At 37.2% G+C, this 22,368-nt stretch overlaps 1 protein-coding gene across 9 annotated transcripts in view; it reads left to right on the top strand.

Moving 5' to 3' along the window:
• Window positions 1-22,368, top strand: part of CCDC171 (coiled-coil domain containing 171) — a 156,345-nt gene that overhangs the window by 112,224 nt on the left and 21,753 nt on the right. For 7 of the 9 annotated variants that reach the window (XM_015849031.2, XM_015849032.2, XM_015849025.2 and 4 more), the window contains 2 exons: window positions 419-550; window positions 21,950-22,102. In XM_015849031.2, coding sequence (XP_015704517.1) covers window positions 419-550; window positions 21,950-22,099 — 282 coding nt within the window. In that variant the 3' untranslated portion in view covers window positions 22,100-22,102. Of the gene's footprint in view, window positions 1-418; window positions 551-10,560; window positions 11,753-21,949; window positions 22,103-22,368 lie in introns of those variants that run through there. The other 2 variants (XM_015849029.2, XM_015849030.2) reach the window with 2 other exon arrangements.

Genomic DNA, 22,368 nt, shown 5'->3' with positions numbered 1-22,368 from the left:
ACACCAGACAGAACTCGTGTAACAGTTTCTTGTTTGTACGATCACACGAACTTTTTAATTTCATAGCTGGTGGGTTTTTGAGTCAGAAGTACAATTACTGTTTATTTTCTTACGGTGTTTTTACAGGGGACGGATCTGTAAAATGTGTATATCAGGTGGGCTTGTCAGCCCTTAGCGTCTCTTCTTTCGTTCTCATTTCAGAGCAGGGGAAGATGCTTTTTCTTCTTAACATTCTCTCCCAGCACTCTGAATTAGAGATTTATTTGCAACGAAAAATCAATTAGTCCTAAATTTATTCATGGATTTCAGGTCCAGCGATCAATGCAAGTCCACTCAGTGGGCTCAAGGGGACCCAGTTCATCCCAGTTAATGTGTCTGAAGGGGAATTACCATTGATGCTGTTTTTTTTTCCCTTTAGGTCAGAGATCAGACCTTGCTGTCATGGACTGCGGCAACCAGGAATGACTTCACCCTGCAGCTACCCAAACTGCACCTAGAGACCTTTGCAGTAGAAGGGCTGAAGGGCGGGCCAGAGGTTGTAGCATTTCAGGTTAGAGTCTGAAACAATCCTGTTTCTTCCTTCCCTTTTTTGCATCTGAGAAGCTGGACTGCTCTGAATGTGTGGAGAACAAAAAGCTTTAAAACTACTGCAGTCAACAATTAAAAGATAAATAATTTCTGTACATGCTCTTAAATATTGTGTTTTGGAGATGATGTGAGCTTTTAGTTTTGCAATTATAATGTTAAATAACTGACAGGCCATGGAAAATGATCACGAAAATATCATATTTAAAAATTAATATCAGTGTATTCTACCTTTTCCCCCCTTGATTTAGGCAAGACGAAGCAGGGAAAAAAACTCACAGCATTTTATTTCTTATGTGGTCAGTATCATAATTTGGATGTTGCAGTTGTAGTAGTTATTTTTGAGCACTCCTTATTTAAAATAAACTACTATTTGGAATACTCACAGCAGCTGCTTTGTTCATGTGGGTTTAAGGACTTGTATGATTAATAATAATAATTTGGTGAAGAGGAAGAATGGGGTAAAAAGAGAAATGGACTAAAAAGGTCCATATTTGCAGCTCTGAAAATGGATTTGGAGTAATGCTTTCATATCTTTTTTTTTAAAGTTTGTTGTGTCTTCTTAAACATGAACTGTCCCTTAGTCTTCATAGCTGTGCAGAATGACTTCATTCTTGTAATACTTCACTGCTAAAGGCAGATCATTTAGTTTTCTCAGTGACAGAATGAAAAGCATGCTGAGTACTTACCTCTTCATTGTGCTCTCCTATGTGAATCTGAGAGAGGAAAGCTAGTCATAAAGAGCAAGGAAGTCAGACGCTGCAATTGTTACATTCCTGTAATAACCCTGTTTAATTTATTACAGATTTACATTTCTAGATGGATTATATAATTGCAGGAGCATGGCCACAAAATCAAACATACTGGAGAGGTGTATTCTGTGCTTCATACATCTGCCGTTTTCCTCTTGCATGCATGCATTTCAATATCACATAGATTTAAATTATGTCTTTATGATCCTACTTTCATAATAACATAATAAAATGTATTACCAAAAATTCCCACGAACTTCAGTAAACAGGGCTGTATGCCTCTACCAGAGAGTATAGTTGAAATGTTTTCAGATGGTGATGAGCACTTCTGTGGTTATGCAAAAAGTTCTTACAAGTGACAGATTTTCAAAAAAGACATCAGAGAAATAACCAGAATTTTAAAATATTGCTGTCTCACTCTGTTTGCTGCCTTCCACTCCAATCCCTTTTCTTGGACCTCAGGAGTTAACAGAGGCATTTGGAAAGCAACCCATTCCTTCTTCCTGTCTGAAAAGATGAAGAGCAATAGGAGTCTCAAAAACTGCTATTCACGTTTGTACATAGTGCTTGTGGTAGGAACATAGCACAGTGTGCTCTGGCTGGCTTACTGGTGGTTCACTATTATAAACTCACTTTGTGTTCACCTAACAGCTCCAATTATGCATGGTTACACTGTAGGTAAACAAACGGCATCAGTGATACAGTCTCTCATTCCCCTTTCCTTTCTCTTTTCCTTTCTTTTTTTCCTTTCCCCTTTCCTTTCCCCTTTCCTTTTCCCTTTCCTTTTCCCTTTTTCACCCTCTTCCCTTTTCCTATCGTTTTCTATCCTTTCCTTTTCCTGGTTCTAGCTACTCAGTGCCTGTTTGATAGCTTTCAAAGTATATTATAGTGTCTTTATTTATTTATCTTATATAGCTGGCAGTAAGTGAATTTGCTTTAATTTCACCTCTATATGCAAAATTGTATTTAAGCAATCCTAAAATCTTGAGTAATGTAAGGAGTTAGTAAACAGCTTGTGAACACTATTGATTGAAATCAGTGGAATTGTTTGCATGCTTGGTTTCTCTAACTTCTGTATGTGTATTTTATAGTTATTATAGGTTGAGTACATCTCATTTAAAGGCCTTATTCTCGGTGAGTGTTAGATATAAGGAGTTATTTACCGAGTCTAAATTTGTTGCTATTTAGTGCTTTCTTTATAAAATTGCAGAGAAATGAAGATTCAAAATTAGATATTATGGTGGGGATGAAGCAGTAGCTCTTGAATACTCATAGAAAAACACATTGTTTTATTTTTCATGCATCCAGTTCATAGCAAGTGGCTGGTAATTGATCTTTGTTTGATATCCAGTGTATTGGTGAGTTTCATTTTTTCCTTACAAGAGAGGAAGGTAAAATGCTTCTGTGTACATACACATCTATGAGATTATCTTTCTTCCAAAATTTTCAGGAAGCAAGTGGTGTGTAAAGGTGTTTGACAGGATGAAGTCTGCCATCCTTAATTTGCTTTATGGATGTAGCATTAGAGATCTGTATTCCTTGTCAGTGGGAAACGGGAAGTCTTGGAATTTTTGAGTTGCTATTATCTCTGAGTGAGTGTTTCTTGGGAAAGGTATGCTTTCTTTAGAGGAAACAACTACAAAGAAAGCTGGCATAATGAACCTAAGTTGCTTGACTATGAACCAAGCTATCAGGCTTGCTTTATTCTGGTGTACTTAATTATCAGAAGGCTGCTTTTTTTTTTTTTTTTTTTTTGTCCTATTGAATGAATGTAACATTCCAAATACCATTACTGCTCACAGGGCTGATCAAAGACACAGACAAAAGAAATCCCTGCGTAGGAAGTGGCTCATGTCTTGTAAAGAATGTGTCATGCATTCTAGTGATAGACCTTGGGCCATGAAACGCTTGGGAAACAAAACTCTGAATTTTCTCCAAAGCATGCACTTTACTGAATAGCAGAATTAGATAGCTAATAAAAATGTCAGTTATTTGACAATAATGTCCTTGCACTAAATGTCTTCAAAAACCCCATGTAAAGACTGAAATGCGTGGGTAATAAGTGTGACTTAATTTATAGGTATTCATTAAATTCTTGGAAGCTGTAACAAGAGTTACTATCATAGTTTGAAAGTGTGGCTTGCCATGGATAAGTAATGGAAAAGGTGCAGTGTCTTCAGGAATAAAGTGATGTGAAGGCTGTAGTATTGAAATACCCTCATCTGATATTTAATTATTGTGAAGGATATTATGACATGAAGATGCACAGTTTGTTAAAGTGTAAAGTAAAATGTTCCCTTCGAGCTACTGAAACACACAACAAGAGAACATGTTCTGTTCTGGCCATTCCTGAGTATTTCCATGAAGACAGAAAGTGAAATTGTATGTGAAACTTAAATTTTATCCTCACATTGATAATTAAAAGCAGTGACAAATAGAAACTAGCTACATGTATCAGAATCATATCCACCGCTTGTCCAAAAGATGCCATTAGCAGCAAGCAGACAGCTGTGTGATCAGACAGCTGGTGACATTCACATGTGGTAGCTGCCTGCAAAAGTACAATTACAGAGAGAGTAATCATTTTCTGTGTCATGGGAACTACCGTGACCTCTACCTTAGAAGTCTCCATTTGCACATTTTATTGACTGGCTCTTTTAATTTGTGGTGGTTACTTTTGGTCAGTATTTGGCATGGAGGACTTGTTCTTCCTCTAATACCTGGTTGCTGAAGGATATGGTATGACTTCTGAACCTTGCTATGGAAGAGAACTGATGTTCAGAGGTGCACTTACATTGCTATTCTGCAGGATTCACGTGAATCTGAAACTCCAGATAGTGGAGTTTTCTGAATTTAATGAGAATTTGCACTTTTGGTGCATCTATGTTATATTTAAAAAAGCAGATATGAGGATGAGACCATAGGCAGGCTTATGGTATAAAGGGATACAGGTACCTGTGGCTGTGTTTGTTAGCATTTATAACATTTACGAGAAAACATTTCTTCATGTGTTGCCTTTCACTTGAAATGTGAGATTGACAGTTGGATGCTGGAAGTCCTTTATTTTAAGCATAAACTATGAGTGATTTGAATAAATGTAATTATTTTTCATTACTAAGCTCTCCCTTAGTTTTGGCATAGGTTCTGTATAGTTGTGGTTTGCTTTCTCTCCTCCAAGTGCATCTGAGATGGATAAGTTATCTTGCTCCCTGCCTGCCTCCCTCTCTGTCTCCCTCTTTTGTGTTTACTTCTCACCATACACTTGTTCCTGCTGTATGCATTGTCTTCCTCCCACTCCCTCCCCACTGCTCGAGCCTGCTGCCTTCTTCCCTCCCTCCTTGTTGCCTGCCTCTGCTTCAACTTTACTCCATCTAGGTCCCTGCCTCAACCTTTGTCCATGTCTCCTCTCCATGCCTTCCTTCCACCCCCTCCCTCTGTCTTATTTACCATCCCGTTGGTAACCAGCCCTGTCCCTACATTTCCCTCTCTCTGTCACCATTCTGCTTCCTTCCTGGCTCCCCTCTCTATCCTTATCCTCTCCCTTTGCCTTCAGCATGTGTTAGACTGTTCATACAGGTTGAGGAAGTCCACATGGGATTTCTTCTTTCAGTTCCTCAGGTGTTTGGAGGTATGTTGAAATGAAAAGTGTAGTAATAGCACGAAGGCTTATAGGAGTGGTAGTAATACAGTCAAACACTGATCTATCTTCAGTATCAGCATTTAATCATTATAGGTTTATGAAGGATGTGTTCTTACCATTTATTACATTTAAATTTTATATTCTGATATGATTTAGATACGCCTTGTCTGATTGGGTTATAGGTCTTCTAATTATTTGGGCAAACATTTATGTGGTTTTAAGTGTTAGGAACATTTCAATTTTAAGATTTTCACTTGTTCATTAATTTTAGATTTATGCCTGATAGATTTGGAGGTAAAAGACAATACATAATTTGTCTGTTTTTTTTTTTTTCTTTCAAAATAAAAAACACTTTTTCATTCTTCTGTTTACTTCTTGTCAATAAGATATTTCTTGCCAAATTGAGGAAGCAAGTGGTTTTAAAGGTATCATTACAGTTCTGTCATCAGATTTTATCATCTGCATAGAGCAAATCTTTCAAACATTAAATATAGCTCTGGTATGAGGGCTTAATGGCACGAATTAATTGTGCAATGGCTTGAAAACAGAATTGTTCATATTTTAAATCCTGCAATTCTGTTTTGGAGGGTTTTTACCCCTTCTTCTTTTCTTTTCTCTCTCTTGTATTTTTATTTTTTTTTTTCAGTTCTTAATACTTTGCAGAAAATAAGTTTTTTCCACAGTCTTGAAGGCAGTGTATTTGTATTAACTTGCACCCAAACGGTGAACACTTCTGTTGCTTTCTTTTTTGTTTCTACCATTTCACCCACAGAAGGAACTGTCCACTTTATTACAGAGGCCAGGATGGTCCCTTGTTTAGAATCTGACTGCTTTGCTTATTACTGTGTGAAACTGAATATTCTTTCTCTTGGAGCTCAACATCTGCTGTCAGCAGCACTTGGGCTGCCTTCCTTCCTCTTTTCCAAAATAACTAATTTCTTACTAGCTGTCAGAATGTTCTGCTTCTGGAATTATCACCAGTCTGCCTTCTAATATACCATTTAAAGATAAAAATGATTTGTAAAAATAATATAATTATACTTTGTACTTGCACGGTGAGTTGAAATTCTCTTAAATAAGTGCTTTAAACTCATTAGAGTGGGATTACATCTCCTGCAACTTTTACCTTTCGGAAACTTCAGTTTACCAAAAATAAAGTTATGTAAGGTTTAAGATACAGTAATTAACATCTGAATAAAATTGGAATGACCAGACTGAAGAGTTGTAACATGAAAAACTCTAATATCTCGTTGAATGTGATCAATTGGAATCTGAAGTCATATCTTCAGATAGTTTTAGATGATTTAAAAGCCATTTTACCATAATTAATTTTAACTGTAACTCCTTTAAGGATAATATTCCTTGTGAGTAAGTGTAATTGACTACATATTTATGTATTCTGGATGTCCTCTGACAGAAAGTACTCTTTATAGAGTATATGTAAACTTATTTGGATTGTTAAGGTCGTGGTGATGTTGGCCTCAGATCTTAATAACCCTGCATTATATTCTGTGGTATTCAAATGAAACACATGCTCCATGGGATCCATACTGCATTATAAGAGAAGCTGCTTCTGGCATGAGTATAGAGCTTCTAGCATGAGGATAAACCACCTTACAGAGTAGTTTCTTATTAGCATAACATAACTGTAGGTGCCCAGTATTCTCCTTGACTTGTTGAAGGATGAAGAATGAGGGCAGTTGTACAGAACTGTAGAACCCTGGAATGGCTTGGGTTGGAAAGTACCTCAAAGATCATCTGTTTCCAACCCCCTGCCATGAACAGGATTGACAGCCCTGTTTGGGACAGATTGATCAGGTTGCCCAGGGCTTTGTCCAGCCTGGCCTTGATTAACTCCAGGACTGGAGAACAGAACTTGTTCAAGCACCTCACCACCTTCTCAGTGAAAATTTTTCCCCTATCTAATCTGAATCTCCCTTCCTTTCCTTTAAAACCATTCCCCCTTATCCTGTCACTATCAGACCATGTGAACAGTTGACTTCCCTCCTGCTTATTAGCTCCATGTAATTATTGGAAGGCTACAATGAGGTGTCCCTGGGATCTTGTCTTCCCCACACTGAAAAACCCAGCTCCTTCAGCCTTTCTTCATAGGAGCGATGCTCCAATATTCTGATTACTCTTGTGGCCCTCATCAGGACTCCAAAAGTTCCACATATTTCTTGTGCTTGAGGTCCCAGACCTGGATGAAATTATTCAGGTGGGGCATCATGAGGGCAGAGGAAAGAGTATCTCGCTTATCCTCCTGGCCATCTCTCTTCTGATGCAGCTCAGGATACAAGCACACACTACTGGCTCATGTTTGTTTCATCTAGCAGGACTCCAAGTCCTTCTCAGGCTATTTTTAGGGAGTTCTCCCAGTCTATATGTATTTCTGGGATTGCCCTGACCCAAATGCAACAGCTTTCTCTTGGCTTTGTTGAACCTTATTAGGATCACACATTTCAACCTTGCTAAGGTCTCTTTAGATGGCATCTTTCCCTTGAGCTAAATCAACTGCTCTGCTCAGATGGGTGTCATCCACAGACTTGCAGTGGGCGCACTCAATACCATAATCTGTGTCTTTATTAGAAGTATTAAATAGTGCAAGATGGAGCCCTGAGGGAAAACACCTCTCACCGGCCTCCGTCTAGAAACAGCCATTGACTACAGTGCTCTGTCTGTGGCCTTACTGACTGTATTTTTTGTCAGGCCTGTCTTCTTCAAGATCACAAACTTTACCAAGGTATGGTCACTACAGCCCAGAGTCCAGTACCTCCAGTCTCAGCCTCTTAAATGAACTCCACTGTGCTAGTGAGTAGTAGGTTCAGTAAAACACTTCTCTGGTTGTTATGTCTAATAGCTGGACCAGGAAGTTATCCTCGGTGCATTCCAGAAGTCTCCAGGATTGCTTGTAGTCTGCTATATTGTCTTCCCAGCAGAGTGCTTGAAATTCCCATCAATATAGCAGGCTGCAAGCAAGATGCTTCTTGCAGTGGAAGCAAGAAGGCCTTGTCAACAGTCCCCGCTCTTGATCAAGTGACCTGTAGTAGACCTTGACCATCAGATATCCTTTATTAGTTCTTGGAAGCTTCCCTTTGGGAATGGCTGGTTCTGGTAATATTCTTACTAAATGAAGCAGACATTCAGGAAGCAAGTTTTCAGGATTTGGAAGTCTGTTATTGTTTATATTACTGTGTTGGTTGTTAAAGTGTAACATTAACATAAATTAGCCCTGTGAAACTTAAAACAAATAGGTGAGGCTTCTTTAAAGTAGTAATGATGCTGAAGATCTGGCTCGCATTATTTGATTTTCACACCACTTCTCCATTTTGCTGATTATCTGTGTTTCCAGTTTCCTCCTCTCTCCACAGCATTTCTTTTTGCAGTCTTTCACTCCCTGCCCTCAGAGTGCATTTAATCCCTCTCTTCCTTTTCTTCAGGTTTTCCTCTCCTTATCATTAGCCTATTTCCCTCACATTCTCATCAAAGTTTAGCTTTTTTTATTTCTCACCTTGCCTTTCTTCATTCTAAGAAATGAATAGAGACCATATGAAAAATCCTTGTTGGAAGGCCTTTTAGTAGGTGATAATGATTGTACCCTGTTAAATCTTTGACAGTTATTGAGAGCAAATGTCAAAGTCAGTGTCTATAGTCACCAATTAATTAAATACTGAAAGCTGCCTCTCTATGCCTACAAAACTTTTGCCCAGCCTTTTTTGTAAACATTAGTTTTACGAAATCTTTTTGGTAAAGATCTGCTGTTGATTATCTTCCAAAGTTGGTATATAATCATTTAGCCTTTCAGTAACCGTTCTTAATGGAGAAATTTCTTTCTTGACCCTTTGAAGCAATTATGCCTTTGTCCACTTTGAATTTTTCATACATTTGTGTCTGTGGTATGTGGGTAATCTATTAAAAATGATCTGTGCCAATATGTAAGAAAGTTCACTTAGTAGATGTGGTGAGGTCAGTGGGTGTCCAAAGCTGCCTCTATGAATGAAAGCAAACTGGGTGCTGGAACTACAAAAATGAAACAACATCCAGTAACAGAAGATAACAAATGCTGTTACCTCAGCACTTGGTTTGTTAGTCAGTTTTTCTTATAAATTTGTGGAATTATATATGCACACTGTCTTCAGAAAAAGTGATTTTATCAGATAACCACTTCGTAGCCTGGACATTATCTTGTTGTTTGATACCGTCTTCAGCGTATACTGTTGTAGCACAGACCAAAGTCCATTTGGAAACACAGCTGTTAAACTGCTGATGATCACATGGGTTGAAAAAAGAATTCCTGAAGTGAAAGTTGTCAGAGATTTGGAATTATCTGGAGCTTTACTTTTTTGTGCGTGTGCTTGTTTTAATTTAAAAAACTAGCAAGTACTAAGCAAGTTGAGCCTATGCAATAGGATTTAATAAAGCAATAGATTTAATGACACAAATATCTTAGTTGCAGGACCAGAATCAAAACTTTTTGTATTAATTACATTTAAACAAACAAACAGAAATTCTTCAAGGGCAGAATATTCATTTAGTCTTTTTCAATTAATTGTTTATAATTCAATCTTTATAGAACATCTCCGTACACATTTGTTATTCTTACTGATTGCTTACAGAACAAATTTTTATAAAATAATGCTCTATATTAGTGCAGGCATTTTGTATTGGAATTAATGGAGACTTTTCTGCCTGGGTGTTGCATTTGCTGGGCCTTGTAGTTAAAGACCTGGAAAAGGAAGGGTTATCTACAACCTGAGTGAGTTTATTATGGCTTAGTGATTTGCTGATTGATTTCATTTGCTGTCAGTTAAGGCTCTCTTAATGTCAGTTTTCTTTGCATAATGCCTTGAAATAAAGACTGATGAAGTTTTTCAGATTGATGCCGCTTACATAAACTGACCCTGATTTGCCCTTCTGCATGACAATATAAGTGACAGCAGTTAGAGGAAAATATAGCAATGAATATGCAACTTAAGGATTAAGTAAAACACAGTAAACCTTTCAGAATATAAAACCAGGCATTAAGAAATGGCTGTTCTGATAGTTACACAGTTGTCCTTTATTTAAGAAATAAGTAAGGGTAACATCCCAAGTGGTACACCACTGAAGTGACACTCAGAGAGGATGAGTTTTGAAAAGATTAGAAGTCAGTTTTTTTCCCTCAAATGTGACCAGTTTGCCACAGATTTGTTGCCTATATATAAAGAACCTGTGTGTGTGTGTGTGTGTGTGTACACGTGTGTGTATTGGTAAACTGTAGCTTGTAAATTCACATATCTTTTTAGCTAAGAGTATTCTCTTTTACACAGTTATCTTACAGAAAGTGTAATGAAGTGGTCAGAAACTTGATTTTTCAGTTACTGAATTCTTTGACGGCCTAGTGATAAGTACTGTTAGAATCCTAAGGTCATAAGTTCTAACGCTTTTATTAGACTGTGAAAAACAGAAAGAATTTAGAACTGATCATTTCTGTTTCTCTGCATATTCCAGGATAAAGTGCTTGAAAAATACTTGCTCTATGCAGCATCCAATTTTATTATAATCTTCCTTAACTCTTCCTTTGTTATGGTTTCTTCCTGTTAGGAGCAAAACACTGACAAGAACACAGTGTCTGAGATGAAAAGGGAGAAGCCTAGAAAGTGCTAAATTAATGGAAACAGGAGTGTGGAACTATTCTGCAAACCTAACTCATAAGGATATACAGCCTCAGCTGCAAAGGACTGAATATGTTCTGGGTTCTGAAAAAATAATATTATTCAGAAGACCATCATTAATTTGTTATCCTGGAACCTAGATAGAATTCGTATTCAGATTCCCTTGAATGGATTCCACATCATAATCTATTTTGTCAGAGTACAGTTCTAAAATAAAGATCAAGATGAAGCAATCACCCATTCTATCTGTAAAGCCAGTTCTCAATGCCCACTTAATGTTTGAAGAGTATGTTTTATTTCTGACTTCTTTCTGAGCAGAGGCAGTTTGTGTGATCTGCTCCAGGCACCCGTTTGTATATTCCCCCCTTCCTGATCATAACACAGTTGACAAATACTAAAGGGAGAGATAAGAGGGCAAAACGTCATGCCCTCTCTACTTGCTATAGTGCCAGAGTATCTCCATCTAGCTTCCCATTCTGAAAGGAATCCATTTTAAAAATAAATTCAATGTTGAGAAAGATTACAAGTTGAAGCTTAAGTTCTGAAATTGTTACAACTGCTTGCAGTGACCACAAGACTGGATTTTGAGTACTGTGTCTCTTACATGTCAAAATGTGATGTTTGTCTGTACCTTGGCAAAGGTCACTACTCTAGATGCTTGATTTGTTCTGCATTTATTCCGTGTGAGACTTGCTGCAGATTTTATTCCTTTGGGAAATAGACTGTGGGACTGAGTAAACATTTAATGCCTGGAGGGCACATAGACTGGCAGTAAGTCTGGTTGTCCCAGCTTATAAACAGGTTAAACAGGGAAGTTAACAAAGGAAAGAGTACAAGAAACAGGACTAAATTGTCTCCAAAATCTCTCCCACTCTCCAACATCTTAGTTCAAGTACCTCTTGAAACAAAGGACATACTTTTCTACTGAGTGTCCTTCCACATTTTTTTCTTGTATTTATTGTCACATTGCCTTTGGAATCCATGTGAAGTTAACTATTCACATTACTTGTAGAAAAAACTTCCAAAGCTTAACTACGTACTTTCTGAAAAAGTATTTTCATTGTTTCTGGTATTTCATGTAATGTTCACTCATTTTTGTATTAAAAGAAAGTGCATAATTATTCCTTGTTCACCTCCTTTATGCTACTTGTGCTTTAACGTCATCTGTCATATCTCCCACTTCATTTCCTGTCATTTATTTTCAGGGTAGTTTCACAATTCTCAGACTACAAGGTGAAACGCATGGTGTGTGGTATCTAGATTTAGTAAACAGTGAAATGTTTTTTTTTTCTGTGCTACCATTATCCATAGGAACACTCACTCATAAATGATCTGTAGTGGTCCAGCTCTCAAAAATGAACAAGTGTGCTTCTTGAAACAGTTGATGTCAGAGGTAGTTTAGAAAATGCTTGCCCCTGGGGTGTTAACAAGTTAGTATAACCTGAAATACATGGATTACAAGTAGTCCCTCTGGTTCGTCTTCATTCGGCCAATTTGTCTCACAAGTGCCTATCTGTCATAGTTTTGTCCTTTCAGTGTTACCGCAATCATCCAATAATTCACACAGTCACTATGTCTTCTTTTCTTAGGCTTCTAAGGAGTTGGATCCAGTTGTTGACTTTTGGCCAAAGAGGGGAATTGACCTTAATTACTTGACTCAGTTTAATTATTTAAATTATTGTCTGCAATCTGATGATACTTTTCCATTTAATACAAAAACAGTGAATTTAATGAAGATAGTAAAAGATTGATGTCTTCTGAAAGATTATCTAAAAAAGCAAGATATTCAGATAGCAAGTCTTTGAGTTGTTAATCTGAATGTGTACAACCTGAGTTCTGCCAATGAAAGAGTTATTCTCTGCTCTTTGTTTTTCAAGCTGTTCCAAGTAAGCAACTTTCTCACTTAGCCCATTGACTTTTTGCACAGAAATGGCTTTATACCCAGACCTTGGAGTAGTGGTATCTTACTCATCCACTAGCTTTCAGCACATGTTGACAGGAATTTACCTTTCTGAGTTTAAGTAATCCATCTTCTATATGACTAACACCAACAGGTTAGACAAACTATCTCCCGTTTAGTTGTTCAGAGGCTTGTTTATGCTCAGGGCCCCACTGGAAATTGTTCTTGTTCTGAGTCATTTGGTAGAAAGGGGTTACAGTCAGGCTTTAATTTGGTATATGTATCCTCCAAAAACTCGCAACAAGCTTATTTTTCCTTTTTGTAATTAGTGGAGACATAGCTGTTATTTTGTTCATCTCATTCATTAGAAACCAAGGACATCCATATAGCATTCTGTTCCTAAAAACTGGTTCTCCTCTGCAGATCCCTTGACCTCACTTTGTTTTATGGCAAAACTTTCAGAAGGATTTGGATTGTTTTCTTCCCTTTCTCAAAAACTTATGCTGAGTTGCCCCACATGATGATGTCATCAATGTACTGCAGGTATTTGGGAACTTCCCCTTCTTCCAATGTAGTCTGAATCATCCCATAGTAAATAGTAGGGCTGTGTTTCCACTCCCCGGGCAGTCAATTCCAGATGGTGTGTCTTAATTTAGACCACAGTAATCCACTACTAGCCTCCACTCTCTGTGGGACTTTCACACTGGTCATATGGGACTATTAAAGGGTGAACAGGTTTTTCTGATTATTCCTTAGCTCTTCAGTTGATGAATAAGTTTACAAATTGGATCAAGGAATCTCTGTTGGTGCAGTGTTGCTACTGGTACACCACTGTGATAGCAGCCAGTACCTTCTGTTCTGTAACCCTCAGCAAACTCACAGCAGGAGGGTTCTCCAGAAGACAAGAATTCTCATGTCTACTCAACCTACCAGAAGGGAACCGTGTCACTGCTAACAAATCTGAACTACAACATGGATTGTCTTTGTCTTTTTGCATTAAAGATACAAGGTGGACATATTTCCCTCTGCTTACGTAAGATGTTTTATCAAATTCAATTTTAAAATGTTTTAATCCAGAATTAGGAATGGGACTTCATGAACCTTACAGGTTTCTACCATTTCTGGATGTTCTGTGACTGACAGACTTCTTCCTGTATCAAGAAAGGAAGGGATACCTTCACAGCTCTAGTCAAAATATTTAGGGAAATATCAATACTTAACCTAGATTTTGAGAGATGATAATTTTCATCTGCTGAGGCCAGTGGTAGACCTTCTTTGCAGCGGTTAACACGAAATTGTTAGAAGTGATTTTTTAATGCATATTTTAAAAGATTTATGAAATGTCTCCATAGCCATCTATTTGCCTGTAGAGCATTCACCTTCATAAAAGAAATAGAAATTTGTCTTCAAAAATTAATGGAGCACTCTTTAAAAACAAAGAAAGAACCGTATTTTAATTTTCAGCAAATTAATTTTTACTAATATGTTCACAAACAGTGTTAGGTTAGATAGTTTGTGCACAGCATTTCAGAAACCTTCAGATCTAGCATTTGCTTTCCATCTGATGTTCTTTCATTGTTTTAAATTATCATTTTTAACAACTTCATAGATTACTGTGTACTTCTCTCCACACATTAAGTTATTCTCATTATTAAATACTCATATGCATACAAAGACAACTAATCCATTAGATTTCAGAAAGTTATGTCTTTCTGTTTAGGGAATATTTATTTATACAAATGTCACTGTTTTGCGTATATAGGATATCCTATCTATAGAGAATAGTGTCATAAGAGTGAGAAAGAACAGGTTTATCTTTATTGATTCTGTTTCTATAGACTTGGTTGTAAAAGCAGAATTTTTTGCTCCAGCTTATTTATATTTTTTTCTGTTTCCAAGATGTCATTACAGTAGACCAAAAGCAACATGATCCAGGTACAGCGACTTGTACTTCCACTTGACAGTTCACATGGATTTTGATGAAGTTTTAATCTCGCGTCACCTCAAGACTGAATGCTTGATGGGACACTGCAGGTTTTTGAATAAAACTGCATCCTGACATTTCTATTACAACTACTGCTGGTTAGTTCCTCTTATTAGTGGCGATATGTTGTTCTCGCTCTAGGGAGATTTTCATGCTTTCATTTAAGGCGCTTTTCACATTGAGTCTCATTTTCAGTGACTAGCTGTCCCTCTTTCTTTCATCTCTGCCTAGAATATATACAGCAAGCGAAACTTGAAGGAAATGTACTGCCCGACAGTATACTTCTTTCAGCTGCCATTTCTTTCTTGCCAAAACTATTGTCTTGAAATTATCTTTCCCCCACAGAGTAAAATATTCTTTTTGTATTAGCTCTATGTAAGAAGATGAGAAGGCGTGCTCTGTATTGGTAGGAATTCCCTTAGCTCCAGCTTAAACTTTGTGTTCTTAGAGGCAACAATCATTTTCTGTTATGTTTGTCATGCAAGTACACTTGGCTCAGTATTGTAGATGGTGAGAACAATCTTTCACAGGTAAATATTACCAGCCTATACCTGCCCATATTCCTTTATTTTGTGAAATGGTGATTTGCTTGCACTGTCTTGAGTACTGAATATATATAATATAATTGAGTATTAAAGGGTACAGGAAGCTGCTTTGCTATAAAAATTTCAGGATCCTTTCTGTGTGCTCATACCAACAGACTCATTGCCTAATGGTCTTAATCTATCACTTTCCAGATCAATGTTACTTTTGAAACTATTACACTTTGTAATAATTTCCTTGGTAATTGTTGTTATGCCCATCCACTGTGGTTTCCAGTAGAAGCACTTTCCCTTCAGTCTCCCTTTTCAATTTTCTTGTAGGAAGTCGTGTCATTACCTCTAGCAGAGAATCTAGCCTTTTATTTAGAGCTTCATTCCCTTGGGCAACCCTCCTGAGACCTTTGGGGTAAAGTAATTGTTATTGAAGTGAAGGAGATAGAGTTAGGCCCTGTGTGTGGCACTGAGTCAGCTTTGGTTGGGGGAAAAAAATAGTTGTAACAGAACTGACCTGCTTTTTGGCACATTTAAATTGTGCCTGCCACGCTTGAATGGAACACAACAAAAAGTTTAGTGTTGAAATGAGATACAAGTAGAATAGATCATTAAAGAAGTGCCAAACAGCTGCAAAGTTCAATTTTTGCTGAATGCTGTTCCCCTTGAGGTTTTTTTTCTGATGCCTTAGGAGCTGCTGTATTTACATCTTCCACTGATGTTGCCATGAGACATTTTGGTCAGGGTAGCCAGGGCAGCCAGAATGGGATTTCAGATGCTAAAATGTTTGGTGGAAATAAGTTTTAATCTTTTCTTCTTTAGATACAGAACTCATAAATCTATAATAAATGACCTGAAATTTTGCCTCTGAAAACCAAAATTAATTGGAATCTGTTTTGTTTTGTGGACTTTTTAAAGTGATCTTATTTATGCCAGCATAAATCAAGGCAGTAATGACAGGAATTCTGTAAGTGATCCATTAAACATGTAGAACTCTAATCTGTGGAGCTGTTTTCACACCAGTTGCCTTTGCCTGCACTGCACTTCAGCCAAATTCTGTACAATACATAAAATTCCCAGTCTTTTCAAATTCCCATCTAAGCACCATGTCATACTAAAGTTAATCTTTCATTCTTCTGAAGTTTATTCATCATTCCTTCCCTTGGTCTTTTTCATCTTTTTGTTTATGTTGCCCTCGGGTAAATTTACTACCTGCTAACATTCTTTTTAGTTCAAGAATTTCCTGAAGGGAGAACCTAACAGGCAAATGTTAATTTTGACATTTATCTAAACAAACAAACAAATATATATACGTATATATTAGTAAATTGTGTTAAGCAGATGATTTTATTTTTCTGGCTGCCGTATGTGCTGTTATAAATGCAGTGCTGACATTGTCAGGCTGCTAGTCTACTTGATACCTTTTATTATCAGAGTTTCACAGCAGGTCCCTTTTAGCTTTGTTCTCTCTAACCAGGAGATACAGTGCTAGGACAACAGTAGGCCTGATAAGATCACTAGATTCATAGATGTTAAAATAAAGAAACTGGTTCTTAATCACTAGGTATTTTATTTGTAACTTCAAAGTGGTCTAAAACTTGTAGATGCTTCAATTTTCAGTTATTTAAAATTCATAATCCAAATAAAAATGCTTTGTTTCAAACTGTGTTCATTCTCATTAGAAGAGTACTAAGGGTAAGGAAGGCAACATATACAGTGTCTTAATTTGGAATAACAATTCCATTTTTGAATGTATATTAAACATCAAAACTCTGATGAGAGGTCTGCCAATTTGCATATGCTGATCTGTATATTTCCTGTAACGTGTTTCTGTTGTAACTGAGTTCAGAACAGCCGAAGTTTGAGTAACTGCTGAATTTCATAAATTTTAAAAGAAAGGCTTGAATTTCTACTTGTGTTTCATATTCCTTGAAAACTGCTGCTCCATTTAGTAAACTAGTGAACTACTTTATACTGTGCCATTTTTCTCCTTGAGTAAAGTACTCTTGATGATTGGAGTCTTCAAGTCTGGTAATGTTAACATGTGCAAAAGCTGTTCTAAAGCACTGTGAAGTGCTGTGTACCTTAATGTTACTGAGAGTGATGTGCAGCACAAGAACATGATAAGTTATTTAATTAGAGGAAAAAAATATTTGTAGGTCCTCTGGAAGACGATCTCTAACATGTTAGAGTGTTCCCAGTCCTTTCAAAGACTACTGTGGAGAAAGAAGTTGCAGCTTAAATTTTGCAGTTCCCCTCTGCAGCTCAGTGATCTGTAGTGAACAACAGCATCGGTTTGTCAACATTTCAAGTTTGTTACTTCACCAAACTGAAGCTTTAGGCAGAGTACCTTTGTACTAAGGACAAGACATCTATGGACAGGTCATAAGGACCTTCTTCCTTATGCCTGCATTGAAATAAACCTGCTAATTTCACTTGAAGTGTGTCAGATTTTTGCTGAATTTCACTATGTCCTCTTTTATCCATTCACATTCTTTACTGCCTATCTTCAGAGCATTACAGCACCACCAGTGCACATTGTTTTGTCCTGTCTTACAGCCTTTTGAGAGACTGGAGAGGCAAGCAAAAGGACCAGGTGTGAAATTTTCAGAAGCTTCAGTGTCCTATTTCCTAACAAATTAGGATCTGAAATATAAAATAATTAGTTCTTTTTTTCACATGAATATCTTCTTAAATATATATATATAATTTCTGACTCATTTCAAAGAAATATAAATTGTTTACCAGGATTTCTAGACTAGGACAGTGTCTTCAACAAACTAACGAAGTCCTTAAATGTACTTAGGTTTAAAATAACTTATCCATTCAAAACAACATTTGAAAATGGACATCATTGCCTTCTGTGCCACGAGAGCACACTTCTGGCTAATGGTTAACTTGTTGTCCACCAGAACCCACATGCCTTTCTGCCTTTCTGCTTTTTAGCTGAGTGGCCCCCAGAATGTATTTGTTCATGAGAATGTTCCTCTCCACATGCAGGACTTTGCACTCTTCCTTGTAATACTTCCTGAGGTCCCTGTCAGCGTATTTCTCCCACCTGCCAAGATCCCTCTGTATGGTGACACAGCATTCTGGTGTAGCTGCCATTGCTCCAGGCTTTGTGCCATAAGCAAACTTATTGAGCCCCTTTGTCGTCATTATCTAGTGAAGTTCTTAATGAGGACTGGGCCTAGTATTGACTCTTGCGGTATATTTATCTCTCTTCATTTACTTCTAACTGAACTTCGAGCCGCTGATCACCAGTCTTCTGGGCTTGGTCAGTCAGTCAGTCAGTTTTCAACTTTACTGCTCTTGTCTGACCCATCAGGCTCATCATTCCATTGTAGTAACTTTTAAATTAGTCAAGTATGACTTCCCCTTTTGTGAATTCTTGCTGATTACTCCTGCTGATTTTCTTGTCTTTCTTATGCCTGGAAATAGTTTCCTGGATTAGATAGTCCATTTCTTTCCCAGGGGCTGAAGTGAGAATGAGCATCTTGTAGGTCACTTGGTCCTCCTTCTTACTTACAGGTACTTTTCCCAGTCACCATGTCTGATGAAGGATTATAGAGAGTGGCCTCACAGAGACATCTGTCAGTTCCCTTGGCACCTGTGGGTACAGTTTGCCTCTAGACTGGTGCTCCCTGTCAACATTACAAATATTTTTTTATCCTGTGAATTGCAGCTAGTTGTTTGGTAAAGTCATGCTCCTGTTTTTATGAAGCTGCTCATCTCCTAACTTAGTGTTGGAACACTGTTGTGGTTTTATGATTTTTTTTTTCTTGGTGACAAGCACTAAGACACTTTAGACAGTGTAAACACTTCTGCCAATATAATTCACTTGTACTATTTCAGTGACATGTGATGTAGAACTTTAATTAATAGTGAAATCATTTATAAAATAGAACCTTAGGTGGAGTAAAAGAAAAGGGAAGATGTCACCAAAAAAGAACAATTCAGTGGACTGCTTTTTCTTTGCAGAGTAATTCATTACAATTACTGTTGTTGAAAGAGACAAATTTTAACCATAGTTAACTCACATCCCATATTCCATCCCTCACATGTCTTTGTAATCCCAGGATGACAGAATGGTTGTAGTTGGAAGGGACATTTGGAAGTCACCCAGACCGACCCTGTGCTCAGACACGGCCACCTACAATCTGTAATGTTTGAAAATCATATTCTCCAGACCCACAATTGTTATATCCTCCTTGTTTAAGTCTTCCCACTACTCAACTCTCTGGAAAGGCTTTAACTTTTAAAGTGGTCTGAGTTGCATCAATTTTGGTTATTATAATGTTCAGGGTTCACTACATCTGGCCTTTCTGAATAGATGTAATATTTCTGATGTATATTCAAAAACAGTTTTTATTTATAATAGAAGACAAATTTTTATTATTTCAGATGTTCTATTCCCAGTTTGCATGTCACAACATTACCAATGCATTTAAAACAGGAAGTCCTTGCTTAAATGCAGATCCTGCAGATATATCTGAATGTCAAGTTTTGCACTATAAAAATTAACCAGGAGAGCTGTGGAAGTATCTCATGTCTTACTGCTCTGTATATTGAGGAATAAAAGAAAACACTCCTTAGCTGGAGAACAACAGAATTCTGCAAGGCAAGACATCCCTTCTCTGAAATTCTATTAACAGACGTTCTTGATTATTGAACAGTTTTCAAAGTTGCAGATTTGTTTGTATATGTCAGTCAGAAATAGAAATCTAAATTAAACCGCTGGACTCTGGTAGAGATGTGTTTAATCACTATTTGGTAGGTCTTAAAACATGCAGGTGATTGGGTTCTCACTCTGTTTCATGTTCCATAGCTTTCTAACCAGTTAAGCTTTTACTGTTGTAAACAGATTTGTGACTCAGAGTGTGACTGACATGAGTTACAGAAAATCATATGTAAATGAATGCCTTCCAATGGCACGTCTAAAAACCCAATGTATTTGCCTTTCTCCCAGTGGCATTTAAAATAAGTGTTCTGCACGCTCATTATCAAGGATTCCGTGTCACCCACTGGAAGACCCAAAAACATTGTTTTCCCTAACCTGACCCTGAGTGAGAGAAATCCAAGCTGACCCTGACTCTTTGCTAGGGAGCTGCAATATACTGTAAAGAATGCATACCCAGGGTGCATAAAAGCTGCCTTCCACATTGTTAAAGAATTGTAAATAACTGAGAAATTGCTTCCTTCTGGACTAAAAAAATCTACATGTCATAGAAAAAAGTTTGCCATACCTGAAAATAAAAGCTGGAGAATGAATATGTTTTCCCTAGATTGAAAATTTTTGGACTTGTTAAAAGTCCAAAAGCAAATGAAATAGTTGAGTTGAGCAGCAAGGAATTTACACTGCTGTTTCAGATAACTGCCTGTGCTTATTGTGCCCATGTAGAATGAATCTGTGTAGATTACTGGCTTCACTAGCCTTGTGGTAGTGGAGGTGAAGGGAAAAAGGTAAGGAACCCTCTCGATGTGTTCTAATTTAGTGACACTTTTAAATATGTCATGAGGGGAGTAATCAAAGGAACACATAAGGTTGTTTTTTGGTTTTTTTTCTGTAAGACACAGCTTGTTGTGACATATTGGTATAATCCTTGATTATGAGTCACAGGCCCACTCCGCAGAGGTATTTCAACATATGTCTGATATTTAACATATGGGCAGTTGCTCTATGAAGGCTCTAATGCAGTTTTATATGGAGTGTGAGTTGTATCCACATTCTTGCTTGGTATTGTTTGTGAAGAGCTGCAGCATTTTAGTGAAGCTGAATATAAATGAAACAGTTCTAAAATCAGGATCTGAGCTTGCAGAAGCGGGTTTATAGAACTGCGTGCATCTTCTTCCAGGATTAGCACTACAGTGTGTAAAATATTTTGGATATTCTTTCCGATGACAAAATTTATGATGGGATTAATTTACCATTGCTGTTTGCTACATTTGACAACAAAGTGATTTGACTGACTTCAGCTATGCTTTTATTCTCAAAAGCAGTAGTGTGTTTGGAAATAAAGAAAGGAAAATGGTAAAGATCTTAGTGGATACGTGCTCGTGGTACTAAGTTTATTTTTGCCTATAACAGAATTCAAAAGACCAATTTCATATCATCTGAGATATGTTCATGCAGTAGAAACTCACTATGAGTCATTTCAGAAGGGAAAACTGTAACCTGTAAAATGTGATTAACTAGTTGTAAAGAAGTCCAATAATCTCAACAGTGTTATAGTATTTAGGACAGATATGAGTTTACCAGTACTGCCAAATCATTTGTACTCTCTTGTGCTGCTAACTTTATTATTAGTCTGATCAATATTACATGGTTGGGACACTTCTTCCACTACATACATGAAAACAATTGTATTTTCCCAGCTATATTGTAATCAGAATATTTACTTTCAGAGGTGTATGTGTTTACTCTGTTCCTTTAGCTTCTGCCAAATTAACTTTTTTTTTTTTTTTTTTTTTTTTTTTTTTTTAACATGGGGTGGAAGGATTAATAACTCATTTTGATAGTAGGAATATAAACCAGAAACTGCAGTGATTCTTTGTGGAAATAAGTTGATCTAGCACTTTCTTATATTTAAATGTAGTCAAAAGTATTGTCAGCTACTCAGTACTGCACTGTGTGTTGGAAAGCAGTTCATCTGCAGCTTCTAATTAGGCTGCACCACCATTTGCTTTTCTGTAGTGCTATTATTCTGTAAGATAATAGAAGGAAGGCAAAGACTCAGGTAAGATTTTTAGGCCCTGAGACTGAAGTTCAGCCTGCATTCCAGCTTTTGTTTTGTTTCTTTGATTAATAAATTTTAGCCCTTACGTAGTAGATTTGGGTGTATGCTCTTCAGAATTTAGGCATAACCTGCCCGTTGCTGATTATTTATTTTACTTTTTGAAGGCCGTGATTAAAAGCTTTATGGATGTCTACCAACTTGCAAGTTCCAGGATTGACATATTGGTGAAAGAAACAGCACCTCATCAGTTTCACACTGCATCCCCAGTGTCCAAGCTCCAAACAGCTTGCGTTCAGGAAAGTGAGAACGTATAGCAGGTAGGTTTCCTTTTTAACTACATTTTTGTCATTTGGATTTCCTGACCATTCATGCTGCATAGTTTCTAGAGGTCACAGTAGTTTTTCGTTATAAATATACAAGATCAGTAAAAACAGAGGCAACAGAAACTTTCTGAGACTTTTTTGGAAGAGAATATGGGGATGTAAGAGTTAACACAAGAATCAGTTTTACTACTGTATCTTCTTCAAGGACCTGATCTTTGCTGCTGTCACTGGAAAATTACACAGTTGAATTTTGTATGGGA

Source organism: Coturnix japonica, chromosome Z (genome assembly GCF_001577835.2).
Source record: "Coturnix japonica isolate 7356 chromosome Z, Coturnix japonica 2.1, whole genome shotgun sequence".
In the NCBI taxonomy this organism is placed as follows: domain Eukaryota; kingdom Metazoa; phylum Chordata; class Aves; order Galliformes; family Phasianidae; genus Coturnix; species Coturnix japonica.
The sequence above is the reverse complement of the archived record's forward strand: the minus strand, read 5'-3'. Positions and strand labels throughout refer to the sequence as shown.